The sequence below is a fragment of the Acipenser ruthenus genome, chromosome 6 (genome assembly GCF_902713425.1).
Source record: "Acipenser ruthenus chromosome 6, fAciRut3.2 maternal haplotype, whole genome shotgun sequence".
NCBI lineage: Eukaryota > Metazoa > Chordata > Actinopteri > Acipenseriformes > Acipenseridae > Acipenser > Acipenser ruthenus.
The window spans coordinates 17,891,965-17,914,108 of record NC_081194.1 but is presented as its reverse complement, the minus strand read 5'-3'; the positions used below and the strand labels follow the sequence as shown (position 1 = coordinate 17,914,108).

Sequence of the window (22,144 nt, the reverse complement as noted above, 5' to 3'; positions counted from 1 at the left end):
AACGTACTACTAAACACTTAACAAACGGTGCACGGAGGGACAAACAAACACGGTGAGTACAAACACTTCTAGATATTATTTTTACTTTACTATTTTACGTTCTCCTTCTCTCTCACCCGTTCTCCACTCTCGAACACCCAACCCTGAGTGCAAGAAATGTGCGTCTATATATACTATTGTGCTGGGATTCAATTACTAATTAATTATTCACTTGAATCCCAGCACGTGAATTAATTCTGTGCAACCCCGTGCTCACATATTACATTTAACCAGCACGTGAAGTGATTTGTGCTCTCCTCGTGCCTAAATACAAATCTACACTTTTTAAATACACGTGAAACACAGACCCGTTTATATCCCGTGTACCAATCTATACACCAACATTTACACACGCAACATACAACACATAACACAAATGCACACAGGGGCGGGGCGCTTTGCCACATATACCCCCCCTTGTGCGCAGCACACATGGCCTCAACGGCCACCTCCCCCCTTAAAAATCCAGCAGTCCAGGACAAAGTCTCGGGCTGGGAAGGGAGGCTTCAGTGGGCCCATGGCTGGCCATGCTGTCAGCACCCCTGCCGGTAGTGGCACGGCTGACAGCCTGTTGGTCCCGTCCTGCAGCGAAAAAGCTGCGGGGGCAGGTGGTCCCCCGACCTCCCCCTTCTTCGTAGCCGGCAGCTCCCTCCTGTGGGGCTCCGGCCACAAGAACTCCTGCAGCGAAACTGCTGCTGGGGAAAGTGGTCTCCAGACCTCGTCCCCCTTCTTTGTAGCCGGTAGCTCCCTTTGGTGGGGCTCCGACCACAGTACTGCCGGCAGCGAAGAAGCTGCAGTGGGAGCAGGTCTCCGGACCTCCCCCACGATCTCCGGCAGCGAAACTGCTGCAGTGGGAGCAGGTATCCGGACCGCCCCCACGATCTCCGGCAGCGAAACTGCTGCAGTGGGAGCAGGTCTCCTGACCTCCCCCACTTTCTTCGTGGCCGACAACTCCCCTTGGTGGGGTTCCGGCCACAGTACTTCCTGCTGCGATGCGGAGCAACTAGCAGCCCCAGGCGATGCGGCACGGCTGACAGCCCCAGGCGAGGGTGAAGCGTGGCAGGGAGTCAGGACCAGCCGGGATGCGGGTGTTGGCCCTCTTCTCGGCCTCTGCGACCAGGCGATTCTTACCCATGCTTCCCTCAGCAGCCTATGCAAGGGCTGCGGAGGGCCGCCAGCTTCACGCCCTGGTCTTTCTGGTGAAGGGAGAGGCAGCTCCTGCTTCTCTCCCCCTGATGGTGATGGAGGCAGAGGCAGCTCCCGCTCCTCTCCTCGTGATGGTGGGGAAAGTGATACCAGCAGGCATTCATCCTCTGCTGGTGGGGGAAGTGATACCAGCAGGCATTCATCCTCTGCTGGTGGGGGAAGTGATACCAGCAGGCATTCACCCTCTGCTGGTCGACAGGGACCCAGCAGGCATTCACCCTCTGCTGGTGGACATGGCGGAGGCAGAGGCAGCTCCTGCTGCTCTGCTCCTGCCGGTGGAGGTGGCGGAGGCAGAGGCAGCTCCTGCTGCTCTGCTCCTGCCGGTGGAGGTGGCGGAGGCAGAGACAGCTCTGCCTCGGAAGGGGAAACCAGCAGGCATTCTTCCTCTGCTGGTGGAGGTGGGACCAGCAGGCATTCTCCCTCTGCTGGCAGCTTGGTTCCTAGGGTTATGGAAGCCCCGACTTTCCTCTCTTTGGGCTGTGGACGCACCGACTCCTCCCTTTTGGGCTGTGGACGCACCGACTCCTCCCTTTTGGGCTGTGGACGCACCGACTCCTCCCTTTTGGGCTGTGGACGCACCGACTCCCCCCTCTTGGGCTGTGGACGTTCGGGCTCCCCCCACTCAGGCGTAGGACGTTCGGGCTCCTCCCACTCAGGCGTAGGACGTTCGGGCTCCTCCCACTCAGGCGTAGGACGTTCGGGCTCCTCCCACTCAGGCGTAGGACGCTCGGGCGTAGGACGCTCGGGCTCCTCCCACTCGGGCGTAGGACGCTCAGGCTCCTCCCACTTGGGCTGTGGATGCTCAGGCTCCTCCCACTTGGGCTGTGGACGCTCAGGCTCCTCCCACTTGGGCTGTGGACGCTCAGGCTCCTCCCACTTGGGCTGTGGACGCTCAGGCTCCTCCCACTTGGGCTGTGGACGCTCAGGCTCCTCCCACTTGGGCTGTGGACGCTCAGGCTCCTCCCACTTGGGCTGTGGACTCTCAGGCTCCTCCTCATAACTGCGGAAGGGACAGTTGGCGAACAGATGATCCTGGTCGCAGAGGAGGCACCCCGGCGTTGGCTTGTTAGATCGCCGTGGATGTCTGGCCCTTAGGCGGCACTCCTCCTCCCTGTCCTTCACCTCTTTATCCTCCTTCCATCCCATTTTATTTATTTATATATATATTTTTTTGTAATCCAACACTTTTTTTTTTTTTTTTTTCAAAAAAATGCGGTTCCTGCTCTGGCCTGAGTCCTGGAGGCGCTGTCGATCCCACTTCTGACTCCACGTGTCACAAAGACGGCCGGAGTGGGTGGCGTCAGACCAGAAACAGGAACACAAACGACAGAGAGATGGGGTTTTGGTGAGGCTGAACGCGTGATCGAACAGAAAATAAAAGGTTTGAACAGACAAAAACAGGACACGGCACTGGTAGCCAAAATAAAAAGACAAACAAAACGTACTACTAAACACTTAACAAACGGTGCACGGAGGGACAAACAAACACGGTGAGTACAAACACTTCTAGATATTATTTTTACTTTACTATTTTACGTTCTCCTTCTCTCTCACCCGTTCTCCACTCTCGAACACCCAACCCTGAGTGCAAGAAATGTGCGTCTATATATACTATTGTGCTGGGATTCAATTACTAATTAATTATTCACTTGAATCCCAGCACGTGAATTAATTCTGTGCAACCCCGTGCTCACATATTACATTTAACCAGCACATGAAGTGATTTGTGCTCTCCTCGTGCCTAAATACAAATCTACACTTTTTAAATACACGTGAAACACAGACCCGTTTATATCCCGTGTACCAATCTATACACCAACATTTACACACGCAACATACAACACATAACACAAATGCACACAGGGGCGGGGCGCTTTGCCACACACACGCATTGAGGGATTGGTCTATCTGAATACACTGACTTACGTACTTGCTTACTTAATCCCCTTCGTCCCATGCCAGACATCCGTAAACGATTACCATCTCAACTGGTCCACAGCGCTGTAGTGGATAGTTCAGACACCAATGTCCTTCTGCAGGTATTTCTTGGGCCTCCCTCATTTTCTCCTGCTGGCCGGTGACCACCTCAGGGAAACTCTTGGGATGGTGTAAGGGGGCTTCCTTAGGACATGGCCAAGCCATCTCACCTCCGCTGTCAGATCTCTGCGATGATATCCTTCATTTTGGGGATTCGAAGGAGCTCCTCATTGAGGATCTTCCTTGGCCAGAAAATCCGGCAGCACCTCCAGACTGGTGGTGTGAAAGCTGGAGATCTTTCTCATGTGTTCTCCCCGTGGCTGGAGATCTTTGTAGCCCTCCAGCACTGAATACACTGAAGTGTCATCAAAAAGTCTCAGGATTGCCAGTAGTCAGATAGTGACTTATCCAGTGTAACAGTGTTATACTCCTTGTTTGCTTGGTTTTTCTTTGTTTTTTTTCTTCAGTTTTAGTGCTTCTGAATGATTTGACTTCTTGATTATTTCTTTACAGTGCAGGTGCAGCATGGGCAGTGCCAATACAGGGTGTCAGTAGGAATTACTTTATAGCCACATTGCATTTTTAATATTGTAGTTTATTAAAAGGGATTATAATGTGCTAATATATTACAAAATGTGACTGCACTACATAACAGGCCACATTAGTGTTTTCTGGGATACACTACTACGGTACCATCATTTTTAAAATGGGAAATATAGGTCTGAATAAAATATTGGAAGATCTCTGTGTGCAGTAAAAATTCTTATTTCACGATTGGAGAACTATTTTTTTTTTTACATGCAATCTATATATGAAGGCCACCTGGGGTTGGATGTTGGATTTTCTGTGGGGATCCTGTATAAAGACATTGACAAAAAGTGCCTTCTTCCCCTCCTTTATTGTTTTACTGATAAACTCTCCATTCCTTCTGCTCATTACATTGTGATTTTAACTTTCCTTTTGGGTGAATGAACCAGGATAAACAGACTATTAAGATAAAGCGATACAACTCGGAGCAGGACAGGAAGGGTCTATATAAAATCTAAATTGACTTCACATTGTAAGAAAAGAAATGGCAATCCAACATCTCAATGGCATAATTTTAGTATGGTACTTTTGTTTACCTTTTTTTATAATTATATATGTATGTATATGTGTATGTATGTGTATGTGTGTATGTATATATATATGTATGTATATGTATGTGTGTGTGTGTATATATATGTATGTATGTATGTATGTATGTATGTATGTATATGTGTGTGTGTGTATATATATATATGTATGTATGTATGTATATGTGTGTGTGTATATATATATGTATATATATATATATATATATATATATGTATGTATATGTATGTGTGTGTATATATATATATATATATATATATATGTATATATTTTTTCTTTTTAATTATTTTAAATTGCAAGCTCTGAGACTCCAATGTATATAGTTCATTTCATTTCATTTTATGTTTTGTTTTGCTTTCTTTGTAACTGTATGGATTCTCTCAAGATTTTTTGTATAAGCTGTTTTGATGGAAAATAAAAAACAATTGATCACAAAAAAGAAAAGAAATGGCACAGGGCCTAGATTTTTGGATCAGTCAGTTTTAAACTATTTGACAGGCTGGCTGCAAAATTATAACTAGATAGTAACTGCCTGTAGTCATCTTGAATTATTTTTCTCAAAATATAATTGATGCAGAATTGTCAGCTTTCCTGATGTCTCAAATGTTCCCAGTAGCTTTGCCCCCAGTTAACAAAGCCATGTTTTAGTCTTGCTAAAAATAGCATGCCCACTGATTTGTAGAGGTCTCAAACTTTTGTAATTGCATTTTAAAAGGCTTTGTTTACACTTGAATAATGTCAGGATGCTTAGCAGCTTTACTGGTAGCAAAATAGAGCCCAGGGTGGCTGTCGTCTGGTCTTTTTGAGTAAACGAAAGGAAGGAAAATCTTGTGGCTCGCTCCTTGTACAGTGCGTGAGTAATCTGTCTTCATAAACAAGAACAAGAAGTGTGTTAAAGTGTGGGACACCAGGTCAGGTGGCTAAGAGTGTATATTATACAATTCCCCATGATACCAGTTAGTATTCAGTTAAACATGCAGATGGTGGGTCCCCGAGTGGTTCACCTGGTAAAGGCATGGCCGCGTGGTGTGCAGGGTGAGTCCTAGACCTAGGGGAGAGGAGGTTCACATCCTGGCTAAGCGAAGTTGGCGGTCTTCGCTGGGAACTCCAGAGGGACCATTGCATTGGCCTGGGCGCTCCCACGGGTTAGGGAGGCAAAACCGGAAGGGACTGTTTCTCCGCATCGCGCTACAGCGGACGCTACCAGCCAAGTACTCAGTGAGCTCGGACAGACACCTGCAGGGCTGGCTGACATCCGCTCTTGAGGTACTGGATGTAAGAGGATGCTGGCTCGGTCGTGGGTTCGGAGGACGCGATGAGGGGAAAAAATAATAGGACATTCTAAATTCGGTAGAATATCGAGGGTAAAATAATTGGGCACTCTGAATTGAAAAAAAAAATGCAGACGGTTTTAGTAACTTTCTTTAAAAGTCTGACTACTAAATGTTTGCAAATAACAAACATGCAGCTAAAAACAAATAAAATGCAGCAAGACGAAACTCAGTCCCACACAGACAAGATAGAGCTCTGAGCTTTTAATCAAAGGGGAAAAAATATTCTCATACTCTCATGTGAAATGCAGTAGAATCCGTTGTAGAATGCAGGAACAGTGATTTCCTTCTAGCCTTGCTAAAAATGCATAGTGGTAGTTATATCACATATAAAGTTGTGTGATAAAGTTGAAAATAACAGGCAAGTTAACATTCTCAAATACACTGGTGAAAGTGCAAAGAATAGGCTTGATTTATTGATTGATTCCTTGATGTTGCAAAAAGGTTAACTGTTGGGGCATTTTTACACCCATCAAATATTAATGTGAATGAGTTACAATAAAAAATGTCATTGCCTTAACAATAACACCCCATTTGTAACATTGTCAGTATTAATAGACAAAAAGTGTTTATTGATTCCTAACAAACAATGCCTTCAAGATTAGATTAAAGTAGTTTTATACTGTGGCTCCTTTAGGCAACCATTTTTTTCTAAAACCCATTTGTTAGGAATTGTAATTTTTTGTATTTTTTTTTTTTGCTGACTGGTTGGCCATTTCTGTGCTAGAATGTAAAGTTGCCTTTAGGCTAACCTATTCACTCTTTCACTCTTGACAGTTTCCATTTTATAAGACATATTCTTTTTACCAGTTTTTCTATCCTGTTTTCATTTATAAGCAATCTTTGACTTCAGGCAAAAATGTATTGTAGCTGTAAGATAAACTCTATATGCTTCTCTCCTTCTTACCGAATAGACTAAATAAATGGTTTTGGCTGCCTGTCCTGTGTAAGATTTCTACAATGGGTTGCTCCTTAATCCCCCTTATAATTTACGAGGCCTATTAAATATAAAAAGACTGTGGCTCTTTCATGTTTGATTTTATATATGGAATATCAACATATCCATGATGAATGTAACTTTGTATGGTCTTTTACACTGGTCTCCTTTTGTTGGTAGATTATTCAAGTGACAGAAAAATGAAATCAGTAACCACAAAAGCAATGTAACGACAGCCTCATACAATTAATCAAATGGAATTGAAAACAGTGATAGTGGAAAATGGACAATATATGTATGTATACCTCGGCTGGATCTCAGTCTACCAGCATCAGTTTGTTGACAATCCAATGGAAAAATGTAGTCCAAAGTGAGAGATGCCAGGAAAACAAAAGATCTACAAAAGTAGTTGCAGTTTCCAAAATAGTAATGACCTGTGAACCATATCCATAGTTTCTAGGAAGAAAACACAAAAGATGTATGAATAGCCAGTGCTGGCCTGTATTTTTTGAAGTTAATTTGGCCATTTGCATGTGGTGTGACAACTGCTTCATACCACTGACTCCATGCACACTGTGGCGCTATTGAATTGTCTATATTTTGTCCACACACTGTTGACCTTTTCATTTCTTTTAGCCAGGTAACCCATTATTATTATTATTATTATTATTATTATTAATTAATTAGCAGACGCCCTTATCTAGGACGACTTACAATTGTTACAAGATATCACATTATATTTACATACGATTACCCATCTATACAGTTGGAGCAATCTAGGTAAAGTACCTTGCTCAAGGGTACAGCAGCAGTGTCCCCCACCTGGGGCTGAACCCACGACCCTCCGGTCAAGAGTCCAGAGCCCTAACCACTACTCCACACTGCTGCAATAGCAAGGCTTTGCAAACTAGGGGGCTCATAGTCTTTCCAATTTGTGGCATTCATTTATGTTTGCGTTAAACATAAATAAATAAATAAATAAATAAATAAATAAATAAAAACCCTTGCACGTACAAGATTGAAGATGATGATGATATACTATTTGTAATTGTACTTTAATGAATTTCGTCCCAATAGTTTGTTGTAAACCTGTTGAAAATGTCAAGTACACCAGACTTGAAAAGCAGAACACATTGAATACTTTTATTGAGATATAAAAAGCTTGTATGGTACAGGGCAACAGTTATGCAGCTGAAGTTTAAATGTGTGTCCAGCAGGTGGAGCAGTGTTCCCTTCATAAAGATTGCAATACAGTTTTCACAAGGAACACATTGGTCCCTACTGTTTTAGCTGTAGCAAAAAGTTACTTTGTTAAATAGTTGATCACTTAAGACAAGAATAGCAATCCTATGGCTCTTTCTGAGGAATGTGGACAACAGAAATGTTGAGTGTGTTTCAGGAAATAAATCAGATTTTAGAAAATCAAGTTTGTTTAGACTCAACATGAAACAATTTCAAGTTAATGCTATATTCCGAAAATGTGGCCTTCTGTCCTGTATTTCTTGCAATTACTGTAAATCAAGGGTATTTAAGCTTTTCTTGGCAGCAGTTATGTAACTGGTATGTAGTAAGGGTAAGACGATACACTAAGCTCATGATACAATACGTATCACATTACACAAGCTCGGAATTTCTTTAATCAACAGACATTGAGCAATTTCAACAAAAGCACATTTATTTACCAATCAAGAATATGCCACTTACTTGAGTTTAAAGCAGTTAAAAAAACAAACAAACAAAAAAAAACATTAACAAATGTTAATTTACTTAAGTAAAAACAATGACTCCATATGTCACCAGATGTCTTTGGCTTATCTGACCCAACTTAGAAAACTGTTTCTTCACACACCCAAGAGAAATACTTAGCAATATGTGTCAAACAATCATCTAAATAATGCCCAGTTTATTCTAAATGAAACTGCCCGAGTAAAAATAAAAAAATAATAATAATATATCTGTCTTGTTCAGTCTTATACAACTTGTATTTTGAAACAACTGTTGTGTTGGCAGAAAAAGTCTTGCTTTGTGTATTAATATTGTTTTGGGAAATTTTGTATACCTTGGCGTATGAAAAATAAGTGTTTTTATTTATATAAAAGAATTGAATGTACTTTGTTTATCTTTGGAAAAGCTGAGCTGAGCGTACACACGCGGTCTTCACTAAAGTCCCAATTTGAAGTACGTTTCACTGTAGCCCTCGGGATGAAATTGTTAGCTAGGTGGCTATTTTTTTAATTAGCAGTGGGATAAAACCGCTTCAGCAAGTACAGTAGAATCTGCCAAAACTGACGGACGATGTGTCTACTAGGTTTAGATATTAATGAGAGCATAACAAACACAAAAGAAAAACAAGGGAAATGCAGATATTTTCAAGAAAGCTGGGAGACTTTGTATAAATGGATTTTATATTTTTAAACACTGCAATAACAGTTCTGCTTGTGAAGCATCCACACTATATAGCCCCGGAGCGCTCACAGAATCACCACCTGTGCACCTGTTATCAGTGATTAAAGCCTGGTTTTCAAACAAACTGATTACCATTCAGCAGTACTGTATTGGTATAAAAAAAAAAGTGTGTTTTAAAAAAGTAATTTCAGCTTCCAATCACTTAAAATATGCTGACGATAATGTAAACAACACCAAGCTACAGACAGCGAGTCCCAAGCTTTAAACGTGTTACTGTTTATAGATAAGATCTCAACTTGGCGTATGAAAAATAAGTGTTTTTATTTATATAAAAGAATTGTATGTACTTTGTTTATCTTTGGAAAAGCTGAGCTTTGAATATTGTACTGCATGTACAGCTAGTATTATATATGACAACATTTTAACATTTTATAACTGGAAAAATTACCTATGATTCCTAGAAGACGAGGGCTTGTTACACTTGACCAAGTCATTCGGTTTTCTGAATGATGTTGGCGTATATGCATTGACATGTTCGTTGTATTTCCAGTGTATTTTATGTTTATTTTACATAGCTTTCACACTGTATTTTGTTTGTCAAGTTTCTTCAAGCTGTTTTCTTTAGTGACAGGAAACCCGAAATATGTCCACACTGGTGATCCTATAATGCGCCGAAGGGCTCTTAATTTGAGGTTCCTGAGTTTTTCACTTTTTCACCAAGCTTTGAGTCGTCTCCCGCCATTGTTCTCGAACTCGAATTCCGGAAGCCACTGTGCTACAAATTGCATCATGGGATACATCCACTTACAATTTATGTACAACTATTGGATAATGGAACTAATCATTTTCTTTTGTTTTGCTGATCTATACATGCGGCGGATTACAAATGAAAACATAATTTGGCATGTCTATTGCTGTATCGCGATACAGAAGTCATGGATCGTGTATCGGATGGTTTTATAAAAGATTGCGATGCATTTACACATTTAGGAATGCTGTAAACTTTTTACATTTGTTAATATGGGTAGATGTGGTTAATTCGATCAGTTGACAGGACTTGGTTCACATATCTTAATTGTGCCATCCTGCTCCTTTTTCCTATGTATGTTTCTTGCTATTAATCAGGGTTAGAAACTAACAATATTGTGCTACTAGTCCAAAGGACTAGTACATTTTGAAACTTGCTAGTCCTGATGTAAACTTGCTAGTCCTTATGTGAAGTGCCTAAGTTGGAATCAACAACAACAGTTGGGGTCTAAAAATAGGCTTAGATTTTATTTTGCTAAAAAATAAACACTGTTATAAATTTAGATTTACATTTTTTTTAACAAAGCACCTTCCTAAATGCTCATACAGATTGATCAATCACCTGTTTGCACCTCGTTACTGAGCGACTAACTGTACTGTGTGCTGAGAAACTGACACTGACAGCACCAGATGGGATGACAGAGGAAAAAATTCTCTCAGCTGTGTCACCTTGCCGACCATGAAGCTCCGTCTGAAACTGACACCAATGACACAAGTAAAATGTTTATTTTATTGTACATTACATGTGATGCTATTTACAAAAATGGTGGCTGGCTATGAATTACTATCTACAATAATTAATGTACTCGCGTACACACGCGGTCTTCACTAAAGTCCCAATTTGAAGTACGTTTCACTGTAGCCCTCGGGATGAAATTGTTAGCTAGGTGGCTATTTTTTTAATTAGCAGTGGGATAAAACCGCTTCAGGAAGTACAGTAGAATCTGCCAGAACTGACGGACAATGTGTCTACTAGGTTTAGATACTAATGAGAGCATAACAAACACAAAAGAAAAACAAGGGAAATGCAGATATTTTCAAGAAAGCTGGGAGACTTTGTATAAATGGATTTTATATTTTTAAACACTGCAATAACAGTTCTGCTTGTGAAGCATCCACACTATATAGCCCCGGAGCGCTCACAGAATCACCACCTGTGCACCTGTTATCAGTGATTAAAGCCTGGTTTTCAAAAAACTGATTACCATTCAGCAGTACTGTATTGGTATAAAAAAAAGTGTGTTTTAAAAAAGTAATTTCAGCTTCCAATCACTTAAAATATGCTGACGATAATGTGAACAACACCAAATTACAGACAGCGCGTCCCAAGCTTTAAACGTGTTACTGTTTATAGATAAGATCTCAACTTCAATATGAATATATTGTGTTATGTTTTAAGCAACATACTACGATAATGTTCATTATGGTAATTCTTTGTTTATTAGTTTTAAAATGTTTAGTAAAACGTGGCCTATCGTTTGACTTTGTTAGTACAACCGGCCCCCTTTTGCTAATGACATCATCAGTCAGGGTCATAACCCAGTATAAATCTCCACATTTTTGTAAAATGACTTGACACTTACTTCAAAAGATGCAAAGTGGTTCAGTAAATTCAAACGACAAGAGGGAGAACACAAATGTAAAAAATCATTAAGTGGGGTGCTTATTCACCACTGCTACACCCCGTTAGAAAATTGACTTTCCTGCATCTTTTTTTTAACCAAGACTGAACGTGAGAGTATATGTGTGTTTGTTTTAAGTACTCGCCCAGAGGACTACTGAGACACAGACATCAACTAGTCCTCTTCAGATTTAATTTTCCCTTGGGCGAGCGGGAGTTTCTAACCCTGTATTAGTAAAGCAAAAAAAATCCCCTGGAGGTGAGGAAAACCCTGGTGGGAATGACACTGATTTACAGGACAGCAGTAATAACATTGACCATTGTTTAGGTCATTAAAATAGATCAGATTGTATTAATTCAGATTGCACTCCGAGTAGGAAACACGCTAACCTACACACAACAGCAGAGAACACATTTTGGTTTTGGTGTGTCAGCAGAAATATGTAGAGCCCAGACTGAACGCCAAACCGCAGTGAGACTTGCTGCCAAACCCTTACATCCTACAGTTTGGGCTAATTTTCAGGCAAATTGCTTCTCCCAGATCCAGGGAATTGCTTCAAGATGTCGCCACCAGGATGCTTTGTGACTTCAAAGCTGTCCAGACTATGGCTGGACAGCTGAAAGGGAGGAAGTACTGAGCTTGTGAATGAAATAAGTAATAATACTAATAGACGCATAATACATTATTCAACAATGTTTCTTAGTATTTACATATTCCAGAATTTAGTGTTTTTTTGTGAACGACATAAACGGAACACCTCGTTGTGGACTTGCAAAGTAGCACCAGTTCTTCTTAATTTGGAATTAAATAAACAGAACATTTAGGGGTAAATGTACCAAGATGGGCCAGTCGCAGAGCAAACATACCGCAATTTGCATTTTCGTTACAACAATTCGCAAAGTATACAATTTTGTCGTAAGTACTAAGAGAAACTATGTTAATGAAAAATGCAACATTGTTCAAATAAATAGTGTTGAGTTGAGTTGTGGTTTGCTGCAGCAGAGGGTACCCAAAGGATAACGTCTAACATGCAAGGGTGCAAGAATCAAAATAACATTGTTTTGTTAAATGTAAACGTCATCTGTACAATGCATTCTGTTCTGTCTGCATTTTACTTATTTTAATACTGTTATATGCAGGGTGATTAGAAAGTAAGTTTACCACATCAATGTTATGGTCTGTTGATGTGGTAAACTTACTTTCTAATCACCCTGTATATAGAAAATGTTTAGTACATTTCACCCTAGACTTCCAACTCATTTACATCTGGTTTGTGACTATTGTGACAGTTTAGTACATCTACCCCTCAGTTTACATTCCTGTGTGTTGGTTAAGTAGATCTTTTGGCAAGATTTAACCAGACCAATGTAAATCAGCATTCCTAAATGTGTAAATGCATCGCAATCTTTTATAAAACCATCCGATACACGATCCATGACTTATGTATCGCGATACAGCAATAGACATGCCAAATTCCCTGTGCTGATGCAAACATGGTAGTGTTTTCTAAAGCAGTAATGTGATGGCTACATGCAGAATACCAGTTCTGTTACACGATATTACACGGTTCCAGACAGAAGTGTTTGTATCCTTCTGACCTTCCAGGGCTAATGAACGAAATACTTAAGTGATATTTTGAGACTTTGGCTCAGCTCTTTTTTTTTTTAATATAAAGACTAATAATAATAAAAAAAACAGCTATTGTACAACAAACTGTATAAAACAAGTCTATAATTCATGAAGAGAATGTTCTGATGCCTTGGTAAGCCATAAGAGCAAAAATCTCTCCAGTGATAGATGCATGTTTCTTTTTCACCCATTTGAGGTGCGTATTTAAGTTTTCCCATAAATAAAACTACCAGGTGACGTGGGGCCCCCGAATGGCTCACCTAGCGTGCAGTTTGCATCAGGGCAGCAGTGTGGAGTAGTGGTTAGGGCTCTGGACTCTTGACCGGAGGGTCGTGGGTTCAATCCCAGGTGGGGGACACTGCTGCTGTACCCTTGAGCAAGGTATTTTACCTAGATTGCTCCAGTAAAAACCCAACTGTATAAATGGGTAATTGTATGTAAAAATAATGTGTAAAAAATAATGTGATATCTTGTAAGTATTGTAAGTCGCCCTGGATAAGGGTGTCTGCTAAGAAATAAATAATAATAATAATAATAGTCACCGGTCTTCACTGGGGATTCCAGAAGGAATGTCTCATTGGCTCTGCTGCTCCTGTGGGTTAGGGAGACAAAACTGTCAGGAATTGTTTCTGCCCATCATGCTACAGCGGACCCTACCGGCCAGGTTTTTCGTGAGCCATCGATTTTCATACCATTTTTTTATGGTTGTTCTGGCATGAATTAGATTGAAAACATTTCTAGAAAAAAGACAAGACAACAAGTGATAATGTTTCAGGAACTGGAGTGCTATGAAGTTACAGTAATATACTGCCAACTGGATTTACCTTTTCTTTCCTAAACATCCGGAACAGAAAAAAGCATTGTCAGATGTGGCACTAAGATTCACAGTTTTATAGGGAATTAAATATTTGCGAGGGGATGTGGAAATCACACTTTAGTGCTACTGGATAGCCGCTTATCTTGCTAAGGACATTCTTTAGTGTTGGAATCTTGCGGTATATGAAGTCTTTATCTGAATGTCACACATCCAGTTTTGCTATAATTTGCTGTAGTTCTGGCAGGGAATGTAGTGTGTTCACTGGGGTGTTTTGCTAGCTGTATACAATATAGCAAAACTCTGCCGAGTATCAGAATGTGGGGATATATGGAGTTGTCTATCTGTGTGTCAAACTTACTTTTTGGTTTAATTTTATGTTTGTTTTTAATTTGGTAAAAACAAATGCAAAGCCTTGTAATATAGAATCAGTAGACAATGAAACAACACATTTCGGGATCAGCCAGCAGTGAGTAATTCTGGCTGTATGTATGAGAAACCGGACAAGCATTGATGGGCAAATTCTTGTTTCTAACTTTGTTTTTTTATTATCTTATTCTGTCTAACTGGGTGTGTTAACACTGTACCTTGTGTTATAGCAAATTGTTAGTTTGGGTAGAGGGGAATAGATTTTTCAAATAAGAGAACTAAATTGATGGTGGGTCTGTGGTTGCCCACCTTTTGTCTTCAACAGAAGTCCTTTGTGTAAACCGACGGTGTTGAAGAAAATGTGGTCCAAGTTAATGAAACTATCAATGCACATATGAGTAGTTGGCGATAGGAATTTACTTTGTTGATAATATAGGCCTTAAGTGCAGCTTTTGGTATGTCTGAATTGTAAAAAAGTGTTCAGCAGCAGACTAAATATCCACAGGCCACACAGGATGATTTACAAATGGCACCATTTCAATATTTAAGGTTTTTGCTGTTAGATGTTGAGCTTGCAGGAAGTACTAAGCATTGAGTGTAGATCTGTTTCATTGTACAGTACAGCAGAGAAAATTAAATCTAAACCCAAATGCTCAAAATAAAATTCCCTCCATTTTTCTGTAGCAGGCTGTTTGTTTCCCTTTCAAGTACGAAATGTAACCGTTACCGAATCGGTATTTACCTCCTAAAGACCCGAATCCTGAATATTGTATACCAAAGCTGCTCTTTGAGCAGCAGCTTCATTCGCTCTGTCCAGTGTGGGCCAACTTGCCCCCTCCAGAAAAGCTCACTGCCCATTCCACCAGGGGCATGGCAACTTTATGGGCTTTATTCCAGGGTGCATCTGTCGGAGACATTTGCAATGCAGCGGTGTGGGTACTCCCCATACCTTCACTAGATTCTATAGACTTAATGTCATGGATCCTCAAAACCCTCAAACCCTGGTTTTGGAAACTCTCCCTCAAATTCTTTCACCCTAGCTACTTGTTGCCAGGGTTCCGAATGGTAACACACAGGGCAGCCTTTGGCTTAGACTTGTAGCATTCCAGTCGTCTGCAATCTTACTCTTGTGGCGGCTTTGATACACTCGCCCATTCGGTAATGGTTACATTTAGTACTTGAAAGAGGGAACGTTAAGTTATTCTCATAACCCTGGTTCCCTGAAATAGAAATGTAGTCATTAACCTTCAAGGTCGCTTGGTCCATGATTGCAGCAGGCTTGAAGGAAAAATGAAGCTGAGATCTGTGAGTGCAGTCCTTTTGTGCCCTCGGGGGCGGGCATGACTGCATCACAGCATCAAAGAGCAGCTCTGTTATACAATATTCAGGATTATGGACCTTTTAGGAGGTAGATATCCACTCAGTGATGTTTACATTTCTATTCCATTGGGCAAGCTCAAATGAGCTTTTACCAAGTGCATGGTGCCTCAATAAGGTGATTCATATTTATTTTCTTATACTCTTGGCCATTGACATCATGGTTCTACATATGTGACATTTCATGTGAATTTATTGATCTTACAGTACTTGCTTCTCATTGCGGACAGGAAGTCATGCCACTACAGACCATTGCCAACTTACTGTAGTTATACTTCTGCATGGTAGTAACAAAGAAAATAATAATAAAAACACTTTTTGTTTAATAGTACACTAGTTCCAAAGTACAATAAGTCGTAGGGTATCTCGTATTATAATTATTTTGCACAGTTTGAGGAACCAGAACCAAACTGCACAAGATTATACAATAAAAGATTAATCATTCCCATAACTGTGTAACTCAGAGATGAAATATACTCTGTTCCATGCACGCATTATACCAATATTAATATACCAATAAATAATGTGTATATCCTTCTTACAGTAGGATCTGCCCGTGTAATAGAAAGAGTGCAGATAATAAAAGTAGTTTTCTATTTCTACTGTTATTGTTCACAGTAATTACTTTATTAGGGAATGTAAAATGTTCATAGTGACCGTGCATGACACAATACTGTCTGTTACACACATTTCTCATTTTACAGCACACTGTATGTCATTGCAGTATTTTGTGTAATACAGATGATACTAATGATTGCATTGGAAGTCCAGTTTTTACACCTTCGCGTTATTTTAACTGGAGCAAACTCATAATCCCTTGACCTCAGAGACATATAGTTTACAGTGTTATTTATTCACTGTGTGGCAGCCTTTCCTCCGGGCCCCTGTACTAAAATCTTATCACACTCTATTTTGTCTGAACACACTGGTATCACTGCCCCTGTAGCCCACTTTCCTCCAGCTTTGTTTACTGTAAACAGTCTCTGCATCTCACAGCAACATTTCTGCGTCTTACAGACACCAGACACTTTCTCCACACACACAGATGCACTGAGTGACGTAGACATTCGAAATATAGACACTCGGTGAATGAGCTCTGAACTAAAGCTTATGTCATCAGTTCCTGGGACTTACCACACTAATAATTCTAACAGTAAATTCATGTAATGTTCTAATACTGTCAGTTATACACAGGGGGTAAATATCATCTTTCCGGAATGTTCCGCTGGTTGTACCTAATTGCTTGACTAAATAAACCTTTTTTCTTGTAATTGGCCTTCTCTGTAGGTTGCGAGAAAGGGAACACTGCCCCGTATTGGAACAGCTGGGTGTTACATGGCAGTCCCTAAATGTTTTTCCTGGCCTCTGTCCAAATATGTAGAATTTTTCCATTATACTGGCAGGTGAAGGGGGGTAGGTGGAAGGGTTGGAAAATGAGGGTATTAATAAAGTTGGAGCAATAAGAAGTAGCTTTAAAATCTGGAGGTATTTTATCTCTTTCATGCTGCTCAAAAACAAATATCAAATTGATTCTTTATAGTGATCTCACATGTTATCTGTACTTCTGATGTAATTTGGGAGTGTGCTGGATGTTGCCACCTGGTGGACGATGTTTGTGCAATTTACAAACATCACAGAGAATCAAAGGGGGGGGCGGGCGGGGTGTAACAGTGCTGTCAGAGTTGTGGAACTATCTCCATACAGCACCATGTGGAACGATCTCAGAATAACAGAAAAACCCTTTAATTTGAAATGTAAATAATGTTCTAATTTAAGTAAAGGCTTTGTTTGGATGAAACAGGTATTATGTGAATGATATTTGAGTTCTGTTTCATATGTTCTTGTATATGTGCCTGAATTGGCATGTAATGGTATTTGTTATTGCTGTACTTTCTTGTGCATGTGCCCAAGTTGCCCCCATACATTAAGCAAACTCGCAGCAACTGCTTGCTTATAATAGGTCTCATGGTATTAGGCTTCTCTGTGTATAGTGGAAAGTTGGCAGTTGCATGTAACCAGATAACTGGTAGCTTGGAATTCAAGCCTGTGCTAGTTTTTGTAATGTGGCCTAGTATATGAGGCCCTAAGTCTGTCCATTAATAAACATACAATTTACAAACACTCTCATTTTTTATGTTTGCAGAATACAGGAAGTTGGGGAACATGACTGGGACTGTGAGAAAGCACACTCCTTCACTGGAAGCCCTCCAGGTGCTCTACCAGCGCATGCAATATGAATATGACTTTTACTACTTCATCAGAGATCAGTTCCACCTGATGAAAAAGAAAATCGGACTGAAGTCACAATCCCGTCCAACTCGCACTCCAGGGTTCTTGCAAGCATCTCAACTGAAGACTGAGCAGCCGGAGGAGGAGGAGGAGGAGGAGGCGGAGGAAGAAGAGGAAGCGGGGGAGGATAACTGGTTGGAGCATCCTTGATCACACCTGATATATCCAAGGACCTGCGCTAACATGCGCTGGCATTTCAGTGTACATTCCTACTCAGCTGGGAACGTGGATGTTGGGTGCCCATGTTTCTTGACAGGATGGTGCAGTGTTCGAGGAGGATCCTCATGGTTGTGACTTCTTTTTTTTTTATAACTCAGCAGTTCAGAGGCAATCATATACTGAAATCTCCAGGTGAGAAATGGTAGATTTGGACCTTGCTGACTGATCTTGTGTTGAAAGAATTATGACTTTGGCATCTATTTTAAAAATGTTTGACATCATGTGTAAATCCAGATAACTTTATAATATTGTAGTGGTTAATTTTCTACATGCACAATCTATAGAATGATACATCAAAATGGTCTATAGTACAATCTGAGGGCTCCATGCTTTCCAGTTGAGTCTCACTCCTCCACTATCAACGCTGCAATTGAGTGGATTCATATTTTGCAGCAGCACAGCTTTTCATCCACACCTTCCAGTAGATTTGCGTGTACTGCACCTTTACCTTGGAGAAACTAGAGCTATTGTTTCTTGAGAGAGTTAACCATTAAGGTGCAAAGAATATTTGTAGTACAGTTTTCTACCTTATTTTTTAAACTCACAAAATAAGGTTTGTATTGTAAATTCTGAGTCCGTTATTACTTGGGTTGATCTATGTAAAACCATTGCTGCAAAAAAGCGTAGCAGAGTTTTGTTGACCTGTATTGTGATTTATCCATGACATTAGGTTATGTAATGTATATAGAGTAGATGAGACCTCTATGTAACGCCTTATGCAAAGGACTGCACCTATTACAGCTCTGTCCTTTAACACATTGCAGGGTGTGGTGGGTTTGTGGAGAGACTACTGTATGTAATTGGAACCCCACTGCTTACAAGATTATTAGTTACAGACGTGCTCAAATTTGTTGGTACCCCTCCACAAAAAACAAAGAATGCACAATTTTCTCTGAAATAACTTGAAACTGACAAAAGTAATTGGCATCCACCATTGTTTATTCCATATTTAATAGAAATCAGATTTTGCTTTTGATTTTTTATTCAACATAATATTGTAAATAATAAAACAAATGAAAATGGCATGGACAAAAATGATGGGACCGCTAACCTAATATTTTGTTGCACAACCTTTAGAGGCAATCACTGCAATCAAACATTTTCTGTAGCTCTCAATGAGACTTCTGCACCTGTTAACAGGTAGTTTGGCCCACTCTTCCTGAGCAAACTGCTCCAGCTGTCTCAGGTTTGATGGGTGCCTTCTCCAGACTGCAAGTTTCAGCTCTTTCCATAGATGTTCGATAGGATTCAGATCAGGACTCCTAGAAGGCCACTTCAGAATAGTCCAGTGTTTTGTTCTTATCCATTCTTGGGTGCTTTTAGCTGTGTGTTTTGGGTCATTATCCTGTTGGAGGACCCATGACCTGCGACTGAGACAGAGCTTTCTGACACTGGGCAGTACGTTTCGCTCCAGAATGCCTTGATAGTCTTGAGATTTCATTGTGCCCTGCACAGATTCAAGGCACCCTGTGCCAGGCGCAGCAAAGCAGCCCCAAAACATAACCAAGCCTCCTCCATGTTTCACTGTAGGTATGTTGTTCTTTTCTTTGAAAGCTTCATTTTTTCGTCTGTGAACATAGAGCTGATGTGACTTGCCAAAAAGCTCCAGTTTTGACGCATCTGTCCAAAGGACATTCTCCTAGAAGGATTGTGGCTTGTCAATATGCATTTTAGCAAATTCCAGTCTGACTTTTTTGTGTTTCTTTCAAAACTGGAGTCCTCCTGGGTCTTCTTCCATGGAGCCCACTTTCGCTCAAAAAGTGACGGATGGTGCGATCAGAAACTGCCGTCCCTTCACCTTGGAGTTCAGCTTGTATCTCTTTGGCAGTTATCCTTGGTTCTTTTTCTACCATTCGCACTATCCTTCTGTTCAATCTGGGGTCGATTTTCCTCTTGCGGCCGCGCCCAGGGAGGTTGGCTACAGTTCCATGGACCTTAAACTTCTTAATAATATTTGCAACTGTTGTCACAGGAACATCAAGCTGCTTGGAGATGGTCTTGTAGCCTTTACCTTTACCATGCTTGTCTATTATTTTCTTTCTGATCTCCTCAGACAACTCTCTCCTTTGCTTTCTCTGGTCCATGTTCAGGGTAGTGCACACAATGATACCAAACAGCACAGTGACTACTTTTCTCCATTTAAATAGGCTGAATGACTGATTACAAGATTGGAGACATGTGTGATACTAATTAAAGAAACTAATTAGTTTGAAATATCACTATAATCCAATTATTTATTATCTTTTCTAAGGGGTACCAACAGATGTGTCCAGGCCATTTTAGAGTATCTTTGTAGAATAAGCAATGATTCATCTCTTTTCACAGCTTCTTTGCTTTATTCTATGACATACCAACGGCATGCAAATATACATGATAAAATAGCTTTTCATTTCATCACTTTTCAGGAGGAATGAAGCATTATTTCAATGAGCTGTAAGGGTACCAACAAATTTGAGCACGTCTGTATTTGAAAGATCATTGGTCTTGTGTCTCAAAATGAACACTTAATGCAGAGAGTCTACGAATCATACATGATGGTCAAAAAACTGAAGCTATGTAAGAAAAACTGCAAAAACTGAACAAAGAGAGAGTACTTGAGGACTGTAAAATACCTTACATAACAGAATGAAGTTTAATAGTTAATGCCACAAGCACAGGTGCTATGCTGCTTGTTACTAGACATGTGCCTTGTGTGATTTTATTTCACAATCGAAACAATAGGATTACTCAGTGTAGCACGCTGTATTCTACTTAAGATGTTTAACTATTATTGCAGTACCCAAAAATATCGTGTGGGGTAAAAGAGTACACCATATCATAGCTTCCCGTAGAGGTGCTGCATTTAGAGAATCCAGATAACTTTGTTTTTTAACCAAATGAACATCATGAAAAACATTATTCAGCCAATTACCAACAACATTGTAGGTTGAGAATTAAATTTGACAAACTGACAGAACAAGTTCATTTTCAGCCCAATATATTTGCAATCAAAAAACCAAAGATGCGTGGAAACTGAATGTTTAATATAAAGCATTTTGATCAAAGTGCGACTATTGAGAATTGTAACAGGTATATCGGATTTTAAAAGACAAATACAAATGTGTATCAAAGCAGTTTAAGATTTACAACAGAAATGTAAAATATATTCTGACAATCAGTTCATTGTGTTTTTTAAACTTACATTTGCATTAACAGAAGTTGGCACATAACAAGTTAATTTGTTTTGCATCGTGTTAACTGACATAAACAGCAAAGCACACTTGCCATACTTAATACCATTGTAATAAATAGCATATTTTTATTTAAAAAAAGTTTTTATTCTGGATTATGTTTTTTGACAGATTAATTTATTGTAATTATTCATTGCATTCCAGATTTAAGTTACTCAGGAATAACTTTTTCTTTTGTGTGCCTAGGTGTCTTGATATCATCAGATATTTCTTAGCATGTAGCTTTAACGGATTACCATTAATCTTGGACCACTTTATCTAGGGTAACGTTAGCTAGTCCAAGAATAATGCCAATCTGGGTCTGAAACCAGCCATAAATGTCAAACAATTGTAAGATTTTAACTATATATATATATATATATATATATAGTAGCAGGGCGGTAGAGAGCCCTGTACGTATTTATTTATTTATTTGTTTTTAGAACGGGGTACCCCTCTGCCCCTGTGCAGTGTATTGTATTGTATTGTATTGTTTTGCATTTGTTTGTTTCCATGTGTGACAGGAATGGCTGAGACATGACGTCAGGCAGAGGCAGGAAGGTAAACAAACTGACACCAGTTAAAGGCGGCGCCGTTTTATTTAAATACAAAAATAAAATAAATATTTAAACAAAAACACTTGCTCACAGAGCAAAACAAAACAGTCAAATGAAACAAAATCACAAACATAAAAATACAAACTGAATAGGTCAGGCTCGGCTATCGCCTTCACTGTTCCTATACGGTTTAATTTTTAGTTTCGTTTTTCTCTCGTTCCT

At 40.1% G+C, this 22,144-nt stretch overlaps 1 protein-coding gene across 2 annotated transcripts in view; it reads left to right on the top strand.

Annotated features, from left to right (window-relative positions):
- The window catches only part of usta (uronyl 2-sulfotransferase a), a 107,899-nt gene extending 86,432 nt beyond the window's left edge, over positions 1-21,467 (top strand). For both annotated transcript variants that reach the window (XM_034017941.3, XM_059025154.1), the window contains exon 8: positions 17,792-21,467. In XM_034017941.3, coding sequence (XP_033873832.1) covers positions 17,792-18,087 — 296 coding nt within the window. In that variant the 3' untranslated portion in view covers positions 18,088-21,467. The remainder of the gene's footprint in view (positions 1-17,791) is intronic.
- Positions 21,468-22,144: the final 677 nt, after the last annotated feature.